This window comes from Manihot esculenta, chromosome 11, assembly GCF_001659605.2.
Source record: "Manihot esculenta cultivar AM560-2 chromosome 11, M.esculenta_v8, whole genome shotgun sequence".
Lineage (NCBI taxonomy): Eukaryota > Viridiplantae > Streptophyta > Magnoliopsida > Malpighiales > Euphorbiaceae > Manihot > Manihot esculenta.
This window is the reverse complement of record NC_035171.2, coordinates 32,882,090-32,896,705: the sequence shown is the minus strand read 5'-3', so window position 1 is coordinate 32,896,705 and position 14,616 is coordinate 32,882,090. Positions and strand designations below refer to the sequence as shown.

Below are 14,616 nucleotides of genomic sequence, written 5' to 3'. Positions count from 1 at the left end.
AGTAATTTTAAACTCGTCAATTTGGAACTGACTTATGCTTATAAATTAATTTACTTTTACACATTCAGCTTCATTATTCTTTATAAAATTCTGATTTAATTTGTAAATAATTTCTCTTGGTTGAACCATTTAAACTTTTTTATAAATTTAAGTTCGAATATCTGAGTTCTATTTATAAAAAAAACTAAATTATTTAATTAAAAAAATATTTATATAAAATTTTCTTTTCTGGTATAAAAGTTAATTGAGATAGCAAGCAGAGGAGAGGAGGGGAGAGCAGAGGAATCAACCTGCTCAGTAAACAATGGCAGTAAGAAGTGTTTGACTGTAAAGAGCCTGCAAACTCTGAAGCTCACTATAGTAATCTATTTCTATATTCACAAAAATCAGACCTTTCTCCATATTAAATTAGTTGTTATAACCCTAGATTCATCTCATCCCTCCCCTCCAAATCCATTCCTTTCCTCAATCATGTCTCCCTTCAAACCGCGCCAGCCACAGATGCTGGACTCCATGTATTCTATGATCGCCCTTGTCTTCATTCTAGTCGCTTGCGTCGAGCTCTGCGACGCTGCCACCGTCGTCGACGTCTACCGTCTCATTCAGTATGACATCTCCGGCGTCCCCTTCGGATCTCGCCTCGCTACCCTCAACCATCACGCCGGTTCTTTACATTTCACTCCCGGTGCCGATCTTTCGCGTACTATCGTCATCATCCCTATTCGCGAACTCAACATTACTTTTGTTAAAGGTACTTTCTTTTTTCATTAGTTGCCATTTGACAATTCTTACCAGTAGCCTTCTAGTTTATTTGCTCGTTTTATTTATTTATTTCTCTCTTTCCATATGTGATGAAAGTGTACTACTTGCGTTCTTGTATTGGTTGAATCAGCTCTACTAATATCATTGATATTGTCTTTTTTGTTGGTTGCCAAATGACAGAATATATTACTCAAAGAAAGCCTCTGGGAGGATTGTTGTTTTTGCTTCCTCAAATATTCGATTTTAAAGATAAAGCTGCCTCGAGGAGTGAGGATGAGGTGCATGATAAAGGGCTGATGAAGACTGTCTTGGCAGAGCTTGAAAAATTACTTGTACATGCCAACATACCTGTGAGTCTTTCTCTGTCTCACCATTCCCCTTTCCTGCGCCGTAGTGACTGACTTGTCTAATTTTATATTTTCCAAGTTTTTGATATGTAGCTGATTGTTTATGCTACTTATCAGCATGAGGTAGACTATAATTAACTCTGCAAAGTCTTGGTCCTGACTTTTGTAAGCATATGCTCAGTGCTCCCGTAACACTGAACAAAGTTGGCGCTCAAATTTTCCATAGTTGATCTATATGAGCTAAAAAATAAATTCTTCTGACCATCTTTCTTGCTTTTCTTTTCCTCGCATTCAATATCTCTGGTCTAATGCTGAAACTTATCAGCAATTTCTTCTCTTAAACTGCATATCTGATCTGATCTCTGACAAAAATAATAGATCATTTGTATTTTACTTATCTCCTTTAATCCAAATTCTGACCACCCAATTCCCTTTTTCACGGAATGACAACCACTTATCAAATTGCAGAGGTTCCTAGCATCAACTTTCCTCTTGTAGTTCCTGTGATATAAGTTTCTTGTTTGTTACTTGGATGGTTGTATGTGTTCTTGTGTACTATTATTGTGATCCTGGCTCTTTCTGAAGTGTGTGGTGAAAAAGTTGTTCAGTAACTATTATGTATATAGATTGCAATTCCCTGATTGTATTTGCTCACATAAGTATGATAATAAGCTTTATGAAAAAGAAATAATGAATAAGTATCAGTTGATTAATCGAGGCATATGCTGAAGAAGAAACTTTTGATACATGTTGAGTGACTGGAGATATTCGCTTTTGAGATGCGCTATCAATTTGTAACAAATGCTATTAGAACTATTAAGTGTAGGACTGGGACCTAACTCTGGAATCTGGATGGCCCACTAATAAGATGAAAATAGAGAGCTGGGCAAATCTCATGAAAAACTTAAGGTAGACATGATAGATAGGGTTGGTCTAGAAATGCAGGCCAATCTTATTCATCTGCTTCTCATTAAAGGTTTTGTTTTCACCCTCTCAAGTCACATTCCATGTTGTTGTTGCTTTAATTTGCTTGTTCTTCACCCAGGCCCTAGTGACGAGAGTGTTTAAGTAGACTCTTTCTTCCTCTGTATGTGCACACAAGCATGAACATGTGCTGAGGATTTTGAATGTCCCTTGCCCTAAATTATTTGTCCTTAGAATTAATTCAGTATAAATTGATACCATGACCCTGAAAAGAGTCACCACAAACTCTTTCCTGTTGTTTCTGGCAGTCGCACTATAATCTCCAATCTTCTATTCCAAGAAAAAAAAAATTGTGCATCTTATTGCAGAATTATAGGATTGATGGGACTCCTCTGATGCTCTTGTTTAAGGCTAGCATTCATATGGTTATTTTACTTTCAATTGTAGAATATTAAACTTTATTAAATTCTTAATTCGCAACTTCTCTAGTCTCTTATCCATGTCTACTGGGAGGTTGTTTGTATTTGGAACCCAGGTGGTTGTAAAAGTATACATCTATGCTCTTTATCTTTGAAAATCACTTCTATTTTTTTTTCTTTTCACCCCATTTGATCATGTTTGTATATCTATTATTATCTTTTTTTTTGGTTACAGTATCCTGTGTATTTTGCTTTTGAGAATGATGACATTGATGCTGTGTTGTCTGACATCAAGAGGAATGATGCAACTGGTCAACCAGCTACTGCAACTACTGGCGGGTCAGTTGAAACCTTATTACTAAGATGCATTCCCAGTTAGTTTTCTGCAATTCATTATACACAACAGGTTGTAAAGATAAATGAGGTGGATACTTGTTATGTACTGCATGTATCTGTTCTTGCACATCATACAAGCACATTTGCAAATTTTAATCTCTATATGTTATACTTTGTTGATCTGGTTGTGAGTATTTGAGTGGAACTAGCTCCCTCTAATCTCCCCCCACAGTTTCTTTTCTAGAAGAGGATTAATCAAGCACATATAGAAAAGAAACAGAAGAAAATGGCAAGTGATAAAGAACATATGAAAATGAAACCCCCCAAAAAAAAAGATAAGTGGATGTAATTATATATCTGAAAATCTAAGAGCATTGAGGTCTTGCATCCTTTTACCTTATCTTGCTTTGTCTCTACCTTTTTCTTGGAGCTGAAATTTTATTACTTGCTTCTGATTTGTCCGTTGATATGATTATCAATGTAGAAATTAAATACTTTTGCCTCCTTTGAATTCAAACACTATTTGTATGGATATAAACTCATAGTTTGCCATGCCCAAGGCTGTAAAAATTGTACTATTTGTGTGCATGTGTGTCCAAACGTGAATTAATGCTTTGTTCTGTTCGGTTTGATAAATCTTTGACATTTTTATATTGCTGTTAAGTGTTTGAATGATATCTTCTCTTGTAAATCTTGCAGATACAAGCTTGTTGTCTCCGCACCAGAACCTAAGAGAATTGCATCTCCCATCATCACAAACATTCAGGTCCATTTGAACTATTTTTTTCCTCAGGGAATGAATAATTTATATAAAATGGATTTTTGGAACATTTATTATTGTGGTCTTTGAATAATCTGACAACAGGATTCTAAGATCTTTTTATTTGTATTTGATGAGGGAAGAGAACCAATTTGAGGACCTTATTCACCTCCTTTATGTCAAGGGTCACTGCACTGAGAAATATTGTCCATCTTATTCCTTGAACTTCTATTTTCACAGTATTTTGAAATGAAAATATGGGGTGTTCTAGTGATTGTACTTAAATCAAGTTAAATAATCAAGTTAAGGTTATGTAGTCGTGATTACATAAATCAAGCAGGTCAACTCAATTAGGTTCATGCCTCTGCAGCGTATCACAGAATTTTAAAGAGAAATCAGTAATTTTCTCTCTGCATTATTTTCAAAGTTGCCTATGCACAGAGATTATACACGTCAGGAATGTGTACAAGATTACAACTTATTACAATGAAATTGTAAAATTATGTTTGTGAATGTGAGATTGAAATTCCTATAATTTTGGAATGTAATTGGCTAATTATGGAGATCTAGATCTCATGAACTGATTTCCCTATTGAATTTCTGCAACTATCACGCTTTTTTCTTTCTTTCCTTGCCTTTTTCCCCTCATTTTCTATGTCTCTTGGATCTTATCTCTCTTCTCAATATGTTTGTTTCTTTTTTTCTCTCTTCCTTTCCTTTAATCTTTTTTTGCTTAATTTTTATGGGGGAATCTGCTGGCACATTAATGTAGCTTGTATGAAGTGATGTTAACTAATTGATTTTGACTTTAAGCATTAACATTTAAGATTAAAAAAAGAGGTTAGATTGATAGTGGACAATGTGTTTTTTCTGTTATGATAAAGGATTTTGTTACTCTTGATGATAAGTAGTTGTCTTCGTTATTCAGGGATTATGCTATTTAGCAGAATTTAGGATTTTGCTTTAAGACATCTTAATATTTTTAGTTTTAATTTTTTTGGATTTAAATACCTTTGGTTTTGAAATTCTAAATGTTTTATTTATTAATATGAGTGTTAAGAATCACGGGCCTAGGAGTGTGGATCATCAAACTAACAGGGCTGCACGTTGAACTAGTCTTCCCAATCACCAAAATGGACTAAACCATTTTGGTTTGGTTTGGTTTGTTTTGCCAACACTCGTATACCCGTTTATTTTCTTCTACACTGCAGATGTATGGTTTATTTCTACAAGCCATATTCCGACAATGAGTAGTTCTCTAGTTGTCTTATTCTAGGCATCAAGACCCCTTCCCTTTGTGCCTTTAATAACTGTGTTAGATTCTACCTAAAAAAGCTCAACTCAGTTTAATTGAGACTGAAGAATTTTGGAAAAATTTTGAATATTCTTATATTTCACTCTCAATTTTACAATTGGTCTACATGACTATTTATATACAAAGAATTATATCTAAACAGGAAGCAAATTATCAAATGATAATTAAAGAGATAATTAAGGATTCTAATCAAATCAAATCATATCCCTAGAATCAGCTAGGATCAGTAAATAAGTCAACACTCCCCCTTAAGTTGGTGCAAAGATGTTGCACATGCCCAACTTGCAAATCAGATTATGGTAGATTTTGTTGTTGAGCCCTTTAGTAAACACATCCGCAAGTTGCCCAGTAGAAGTCATATGAATTAGGTTCAAGACACCGTCTGTTAATTTTTCTTTAATGAAGTGCCGAACAATTTCAATGTGTTTCGTCCGGTCATGTTGGACTGGATTTTGTGCTATACTTATAGCAGCTTTATTGTCACAATACAAAGTTATCTTGTCTCTCTCGGGCAACCTCAACTCCCTCAATAACTTCTGCAACTATAAGAGTTAACACACACCTTAGGCCATTGCTCTGTATTCTACTTCAGCACTTGATCGAGCGACAACACTTTGTTTTTTGCTCCTCCAGGTAACAAGGTTCCCTTCCACAACTGTGCAGTAACCAGATGTGGATCTCCTGTCATCGAGAGATCCTGCCCAATCTGCATCTGTAAAAGCTTCAACTCGGAGGTGACCATATTTGGAGTAAAGAAGCCATTTCCCTAGCGCAGACTTTAAGTATCTCAAGATGCGAAGTACAGCTTGCATATGAGTCTCGCGAGGGTCATGCATGAATTAGCTGACTAAGCTAACAACGGTCGAGTGTGTAAGAGATAAATCAACGTTCCTACCAATCTCTGGTATCTTCCAATATCCACGGACTCACCAGTTCCTGCTTCCAGCTTGTGATTACTTTCAATTGGAGATTTTGCTGGTTTATACTCCATCATACCAGTTTCTTCGAAAAGATCCAGAATGTACTTTTTCTGATCTAGCCACCTCGATACCTAGGAAATATTGCAGTTTTTCTAGATCTTTGATTTCAAATTCCTGAGTCAGCAACCTTTTTAGTTGAGCCATTTCCTCTTTGTTATCACTTGTCACCACTATATCATCAACATACATAGTAAGAAGGGTGATCTTACTCATGTAATGTTTGATAAACAGAGTGTGATCAGCATTGCTTTGTTGGTAACCAAAGGACAACATGGCTCTGCTAAATCTGTCAAACCAAGCTTTGGGAGATTGTTTTAGCCCATACAAAGTCTTTTTTAACCTGCACACCTTTCCTTGTGTCTTCTCATCAGCGAACCCAGGAGGAATTTCCATGAACAGTTCTTCCTCTAAATCTCCATAAAGGAAAGCATTGTTCTCATCAAACTATTGCAAGTCCCAATCCAAATTGGCTGCGCAAGATAACAAAACTCTGATTGAGTTCATTTTTGCAACTAGGGCAAATGTCTCTTGGTAATCCACTCCATAAGTTTGGGTGAATCCTTTAGCAACCAATCTGGCCTTAAATCGTTCAATTGTGCCATCAGCTTTGTGTTTCACTGTGAACACCTATTTACAATCAACGAGTTTCTTTCTAGGTGGGAGAGTGACAAGCTCCCAGGTCTCATTTTTAGCCAATGCTTTCATCTCTTCAATCATTGCTTCCTTCCATTTAGGATCTGCAGAGCTTCTTCAAATCCTGTGGAATAGACAGAGGAAATAGACAAGGCAAAGGCTCTATAGGAAGGAGACAAGGATTCATAAGAAATAAAGTTAGAAATAGGGTGTTTAGTACAAGATCTGACCCCTTTTCTTTGTGCAATAGGTTTATCTAAGTCATTGGAGCATTCAAGAGTTGTGGGTAACTCACCAGAAGAAGATTCTTGATTGGGTAACTCATCAAAAGAAGATTCTTGACTCTGAGTAGACTGCATAATGGGTTCTTCTGCCTTGTCTCTCCTCGAATACCTTCTCAAATCTGGCTTGTCCAAACGACCAATTCTCTCTTCCTGATTGGACATCTCCCCCTGTCTACTAGAATTCAAACTCTCTAGTTGGACCATATCATTTAGAATCACAGAATTCGGGTCACCTCTTCTTGCTCATTATTCTCTCCCTGAAGAGGTGAATGGGTAGTACTGAAGTAGGGTTCAGTTTCTCAGAAGGTAACATCCATACTGACTAAGTATTTCCTAGAGGAAGGGTGATAACACTTGTATCTTCTCTGTGTCGGAGAATACCCAACCAACAAACACACATTTAAGGGCTTTGGGATCCAATTTCCCTGCCGTCCTAGTATGGACAAAGCAAACACACCCAAATACTTTTGGTGGAACAACATATGAATTCTTACATTGTAGAACCGCCAAAGGACTCATAAAGTCAAGGGTCTTGAGAGGCATTCTATTGATAAGATAAACAGATGCAAGGATTGCATCTCCCCAATATGCTTTGGGTAGATTCATAGTGAACATAAGAGATCGAGCTACCTCCAATAGATGCCTATTTTTCCTCTCAGCAACGCCATTTTGAGCACTAGTATAAGGACAACTAGTCTGGTGTACTATCCCATTAATCTCCAAATAAGCAGAAAAACTACTATCCATGTGTTCTCTTCCATTGTCAGTTCTCAAAATTTTCACCTTAGTATCAAATTGAGTACAAACCATCTTATGAAAGGATTGAAAACAAGAAAAGACATCATTTTTAGCTTTAATCAAATAGACCCAAGTCATTCGAGTGCAACAATCAATAAAGGTGACAAACCATCGATTACCAGATAAGGAGACAGTTTGAGTAGGCCCCCAAACATCAGAATGAATAGTCGCGAAAGGAATTTGACTTTCATTATGACTCAAAGGATATGATGTTCTAGTGTGTTTAGCATACTCACAAACATCACAAAATAGAGAATCAAATTGAGTTCTAGCAAACAAATTAGAATAAAGTTTTTCTAAGGCAAAAAAAGATGGATGCCTTAACCGTCTGTGCCACTGTATTATTGCCTAATTGACATCCTTATTTTCTCCAAAACAGGTTTGAGATATCGAAGAACTTGGATCACCTTCCAGCATATATAAGCCATCATGCAGCCTACCATTGCCAATCCTCTTCCCTGTGCGAAGATCCTGAATAACGCAATGATCAGGAAAGAATTCAATTTTACAGTTAAGGGCATTAGTGATAGCACTGATAGATAAAAGGTTGACTGGAAAGTGGGTAACATGGAGGACAGATGATAGTTTAATATTGGATATGTAAATAACAGAAGTTGTTCCAGATATGGGAGTAAAAGAGCCATCAGTAATTTTGACACTATCTTTGGTTAGGAAAGGAAAATAATTGAGAAAGCCTTTAGAAGAACCTGTCATGTGTCTATTCGCACCAGAATCGATAATCCATGGAATATTATTAAGAGAAGGAGCATTACTTGACTTTACAAAGTCAGACGTGGCACTGAAGGATGAGTAATCAGAGTTAGGAATCGAGGCTCTTTTACCTTCTGCCATCGACACCCTTTTACCTTCTGCAATGGTAAAGGTTTATAAACTGTGACAGGATAGGAGGTATCCAAGGTTGTATACACAAGAGAGCCTAATCGATTCACCAAAAGACCGGGTAGCAGCACGAGAAGGCCGGAAAGATGGTCGGAATCATCACCGGAGTGATCGGAGCGGCAAAGCAGCGTCAGGCGATGGGTCATGCGTCGGGAAGCGATGGGTCATGCATTGGGAAAGGGAGGCGCGTGAGCCTCACACGCAGATTTTTCCGGCGTCAGAGCTGGGCAATCGGCCAGCAACAGTTCGGCGATTCTCCTGGTGCTGGCGGTGAGAGGAGAAAAGGCTCCTAGATGGGTTAGTACCAAAAAGGTAGATCTAGGGTTTTGAAACCCTAAAGAGGAAAAATTGAATTTGAGCCCTAAACCCAGGAAAAGGCTCTGATACCATGAAGAATTTTGGAAAAATTTTGAATATTCTTATATTTCACTCTCAATCTTTACAATTGGTCTACATGACTATTTATATACAAAGAATTATATCTAAACAGGAAGCAAATAATCAAATGATAATTACAGAGATAATTAAGGATTCTAATTAAATCAAATCATATCTCTAGAATCAGCTAGAATCAGTAAATAAGTCAACAGAGACAATCCCAACTATCTAGCTAGTTGGTGTTGGCTACAAGGATGCCTTTCTCTGATTAGTATTGTCTTTGTTTAAGGCCAAACTTTCTAATATTTGTTTGATACATAATCATCTTTACCACTTCATTCAACATCATTTTTGGTCTTCCTTCCTCTTACTCTCCTACTAATATTCAAGTTGCATGCTTTTCTGCCGCAATTATATAGTTCTATGATTTAGAAGAAATACGTAGGTATACTGGGTCAGTTGGTCTCCCAATCTGCATAGACTAAAAGTGATAGAGTAGATTATCAAATTTATGGTTTATTGCATCATTAGGCATGATTAAGCATAAGTTGTGCTTATGTGGCAAGATCCTATTGGCTTTGTCTGAACCCAAGTTTTAGACCACTCTACACTTGAATTATTCATGAATTAGGCATAAGCAATTCTAAAACCTTCCTTTGTTGAAAACATTACTTGTATTATTTGATTAAAGAAATAGTGTACCTTGTCTTTTATTTTTTTAAGCAAATTAAAATTACTGAAATCTGGACATTCCTGTAGTAATAAATATCAGTTACTATAGACTTCCTTGTATAAAGAAGTTGGCTTCTGTTTGCATTGCTACATACTATGAACAGTCTTGCTGAGGATCCTAAGCTTAGTCATCATTTTAATGATGCTTGTTTTTTAATAGATAGATTAGCTAGCTACTGTTTCCTTTTTCATTTTGTGTCTAATATGGACAGTTACATTGAAGTTACAAAGGTTATTGATTGTGCTAACATCGCTTGATTCTGGACCGAACAATCATTTTAACTGTCACAGGGATGGTTACCTGGCTTGAAAGCAGATGGAGATCCAAATCAACTTCCAACCATTGCTATTGTTGCATCATATGATACATTTGGGACTGCTCCTGTATGTATCTTATATAGTTTAATCAAGTAGATCTACTTGTGTGTGTTGTATATGTTGTTTGATGACGTAAAGATAGTTACTTGTGTAGGCATTATCAGTTGGAACTGATAGCAATGGAAGTGGCATTGTGGCTCTTCTTGAAATAGCTAGGTTGTTTTCTCTTCTTTATTCGAATCCAAAGACAAGAGGAAGGTATAATTTACTGTTTGGGTTCACATCAGGTGGACCATACAACTACAATGGAACTCAAAAGGTGCTTGCTATCCATTGTTTCTTTGTTACCTTTCCTATGAATGTAAATGCCTTGTCTACTTTTTCTTTTTCCTATTTCACTTATGTTATTGTTTCATCTCCTGCAGTGGCTTCGCAGCTTTGACCAGCGCTTACGTGAGAGCATCGACTATGCTATTTGCTTAAATAGCATTGGCTCGTGGGATAATGAATTGTGGATTCATGTGTCCAAGCCTCCAGAAAATGCTTATATTAAACAAATTTTTGAAGTAAGTTGATGGAATTTTTTTTTTCTTTTTAACAATTTGACATAGTAGAACTACCATTTTTATGGTTTGACATGGAGCTTTCTGCAGGGTCTTTCTAATGTAGCAAATGAATTGGGCTTTGAAGTTGGTCTGAAACACAAGAAAATCAATATTTCGAACCCTAGAGTAAGTAGATCTTGCTTGAAAAATTATGATCTATTTTGGTTGAACTCCCAAGTCCCCTCTTTTTTTTTTTTGATATATTAAAAAAAAGGTCATGCTCAGCTCAACTAAGCCTTGATCCCAAACTAGTTTGGGCTTAGTTGAGGTTGACTATATGGATCTTGAATCTTCATTCCACCAGTTTAAAGGTCTAGGGCTCTATGTTCTTCCTAACTACTTCCTCTAATCTCATCTAGTGCTGCCCCTCTCTTTTGTACTGGAATATTTGCTAGTGAACCAGTCTATGATGCTCATGTTTAAACCATCTCAATCTCCATTCTTTCATTCTTTCAATCTTTCTGTAGCGGCCACTGATACCACTTTCCTATGGGTGCATTTGTTCTTCAATATGTCTGAATCGATGCTGTTTTCCATTACAAAATCCAGCATAAAACATCTCTTGGGTCTCTACTCTCTATCATTTCTTTTCTCTAGGAATTCCTCTACCAACCCTCTTATTAAAAAGTTGTCTTCATAGTTGATCTTCCAGGCATAAAGCTAAACTGGTTACTTGAGATAGTTCTGTTCCATGGTAATCTATCTTCCATCACCCTCTCTCAATGCTTCACTGTGTGATTCATGAGCTTGCTACCTCTATAGCTGGAGCAACTTTGATTTCTCCTTTATTCTATGTTGTAAAAAAGGGCATATCTGTTACTATCATTTTATGACGATTGAACTTTGGAAAACAGTACTGCAGATTGAGAGAAATGGTTATGTATAGTAAGGTTACTTAATTCATTAAGAGGACATGGTTAGTTGATTATGTGACAGTATTTATTTTCCTTTTGTCATTACAACTCATTTCTTCAAATCCTCCATTGCCTAAGTCAATATGGAGCTAAACTTAAACAGCCTGCTATTTTGTTCTTGAAACAGATGCATTCATCATTCATCTTGTTACCATGTCTACTGATGTCAGTCTACTTGGTCTAAGTTTGCTGTTTTCTTGTAATTGATTAGAATGTTGATTTACTTGGTATGGCAGGCTGTATACCTGTTTCAACTTGGACTCAGTTTTCTATTCTATTAGAATATTACTTTATATTGACATGTTGTCAACTAGTATCCTCATTTAGACCTGGTAATATAGCTGTTAACTTACTGTAGGTAGCTTGGGAGCATGAACAATTTTCAAGGCTGAGGATCACTGCTGCCACCCTTTCTGAGCTCTCTGTGGCTCCTGATATTTTGGAAAGCACTGGAGGTCTATCAGATAACAGGTTTTGCCTTTAATTTGTATCTTTTGTTTAGTTTTAAAATTCTTGTTCTAATTTTCATGTTTTTCTGAGGTGAAGTTTTTGTGCACAGATATTTTGTCAATGAAACAGCAGTCATCAGAAGTATCAAGCTAGTTGCTGAGAGCATAGCGGTAAGGTTAATTCATTAGGATAGATTATGTGTTGATTCTTATATCTCTACTTTACTTTACCAGTAGCAGTGGCTAGAGCATGAGCATCAATTTTGTGTTCATGTGTGTGATCAATTGTAATTACGCAGGATTTTCTAGATTTTAGGACTACCATTTTAGGATGTTATTCCTAGGAAATTTTTGTATGATCATAAGCTTGCATGTTCTTTTTTCCTGGATTTTCAGATTTGTAAGAAGTTTATTATTGTCAACTTGTAGGCCAAGCCTAAATCAAATAAAAGCTGAGTCCAACTTTTAGTTCTGTGTTTGCTAACATATCCTCCTTCTGATTATGTACAGAGGCATATCTACAGTCATCAAGGAGAGAACATAAAAGTATTTGCAGATGACAGTAGTTTGGCTGTAAATCCTTATTATGTAAAGTCATGGTTAGACATTTTGTCACAAACACCTAGAGTGGCACCATTTCTTTCAAAGAATGACCCATTTGTGATGGCATTGAAGAAGGTGATAGTTTGTGAACTTTCTTGCACATTTTCTGGTCTCATGGTTTCTTCTTTGTTCTCTCTTATATGGTAAATGATGCTGATGTTCACTTAAGCTGAAAATTGTGCCGAGCTTAGTATTATGTGATGTTCATTCCTCTGCTTTGTTAGAATTGAAATTCCACTGTGAGGTCCGTCCTTCCTTCCCCCGACCCCCACCCCAAAAAAAAAAAAAAAGAAAAAAAGAAAAAGAAAAGAGCAACTATGTTTGCAAATGCACAACAAATTATGAAGTTGTCTTTTCTTTTTAATGCTGAGTTTTTTGTTAGGTTTTGACTAAAATGTTGGTTACTGCATACCATAGGATTAGTGTATTTGCTTTTCCAGATTGATTTCTGTGTATGCTGAGTTGTTTAATCTCTATCCATTTGCTGGGATGGGCTGCTAGCTTTGTTAGGAGTATGTTCATGTGTTCCCAACTTATGGATTCTATCACTTATTAAATTTGATGCCATTTGACATTTTAATAAATTGGTTGAGCAATGAATTGCCATGTTTAGGATTTGATGGTGTATTAGGCAGGGGATATTGATATTGATGTTGAATAATTGGAAGGAAGAAAAGTCCTAGCCATATAGGAATGACTGGAAACAGAAAGGAAGTTATTTTGAACAATTTTTCTCATTCAATTTGACTGTCAATTTATTAATTCTTTGGCAGGAACTAGAAGATCATACCCATGAAGTAAATGTACAACATGAAGCGCTTGATGGGATGTTCACATTCTATGACTCAACTAAAGCTAACCTAAACATATATCAGGTTCTACTGTTTCCCCTATCATGTCTTTGGATGAAATGGTGTTTCTATGTGCCATTCCTATTTCTTCCCCCCTTTGCCATTTGACTTTCTTTTAATCATCATGTCCTTGTTGGTTATAGTGTTCATTACAAAGTCCTTTCTCTTTTATTTTTCTTTTTATTTTGATAAAGAAGTCTCAATACTAACCTTCTATAAAATGGTGGTTGAGAAAATTACAGGATAAGAACGAAAAGGACTTTTTCCAGACCTTTCTGTTAAAATTTTCAAGCTGCTCAATCTAAACAATTTTGTGCCTTGAAATTCTCTCCATCTGGACGTGGTGAATGTTTTCTTCTTCCTCACCCACCCAAATTCACTCCCAATTGGAAAAAGGCTGATATCAACTAAAGAGGACCAATATGGATGCTGACCCATGCATTAGAATTATTCTTCTTGATACATGATTGCACTAGTTTTTGCGATCAAGTTGGATACAGATTTCCCCTTTATTGTATCTCCATTTGCTTTAATGTTAATCAGTTGAAATTTGTTACTACAGGTTGCTAGTGTAACATTTGATTTGCTGTTGCTTCTGGTGCTGGGATCATATTTGATAGTTCTTTTTAGTTTTCTCGTCATCACAACTAGGGTAACTATTCTTCCTTAACATCAAACTCGAAATGCTGATCTTATTTTTATTATTTTACATGATTTCCTTTTTCTGCTTCATGAGCTGAACCAAGTCAATTGTATCATTTGACAGGGTCTTGATGATCTTATAAGCTTATTCCGACGGCCTCCCTCTCGTAAAGTGAAAACGGCTTGATTATTGAACCTTTGATTTGTGCACCAAAGAGTTCCGTCTCATTGAAGATCATCTCTTGTAGCTTAGTGTTTTATCCCTGTCTTGGAGGACTTTGTGGGGATTACTAGCAATGTATTTATTGTTGATTAGTTGAGAACCACGAGGGATCATTTTAATTTTGGTCCAGAAGGTATCCATAGTTTATTGTGCCAAAGTGAGAATTTTTAATACAGTTTCTAGAAAAATTTTGTTAAGATACATTTTCAATGTGGGAAGTGGGATGGTTCAGTGTTAGGGCTTGATAGTTGAATTTGAAGATACGATTAATTTCCAACACTAGTTAACTAGTGAATACATTTGGGTTGGGCAAGTTCCATTATTCAATTGTCAGTGCAGCCCTGGGCTTCGGTTTTAAGCCGGTGGTTTGATCATGTAAAAAAGGCACTAATTACTAATTACAACCTTCGATAAAAAAAAAAAAATACTAATTACAACCATAA

The 14,616-nt window shown here is 36.2% G+C and overlaps 1 protein-coding gene across 1 annotated transcript; it reads left to right on the top strand.

The window, feature by feature from the left end:
• Positions 1-255: 255 nt before the first annotated feature.
• Positions 256-14,374, top strand: LOC110626478 (nicalin-1). The gene is made up of 14 exons (XM_021772397.2): positions 256-751; positions 943-1,112; positions 2,688-2,791; positions 3,488-3,554; positions 9,860-9,952; positions 10,041-10,205; positions 10,312-10,452; positions 10,540-10,617; positions 11,764-11,876; positions 11,965-12,025; positions 12,365-12,532; positions 13,231-13,332; positions 13,871-13,960; positions 14,075-14,374. Exons 1-14 carry the CDS (start codon positions 472-474, stop codon positions 14,135-14,137), a joined length of 1,695 nt encoding a protein of 564 aa, XP_021628089.1. The 5' UTR covers positions 256-471; the 3' UTR covers positions 14,138-14,374.
• The last annotated feature ends 242 nt before the right edge of the window (positions 14,375-14,616 follow it).

Coding starts and splice junctions, on each gene's coding strand:
- LOC110626478 (XM_021772397.2), top strand. CDS start 472: ATGTCTCCCTTCAAACCGCGCCAGCCACAGATGCTGGACTCCATGTAT. Junction 2,792..3,487: donor GCTACTGCAACTACTGGCGG/GTCAGTTGAAAC, acceptor TAAATCTTGCAG/ATACAAGCTTGTTGTCTCCG. Junction 9,953..10,040: donor ATACATTTGGGACTGCTCCT/GTATGTATCTTA, acceptor TTACTTGTGTAG/GCATTATCAGTTGGAACTGA.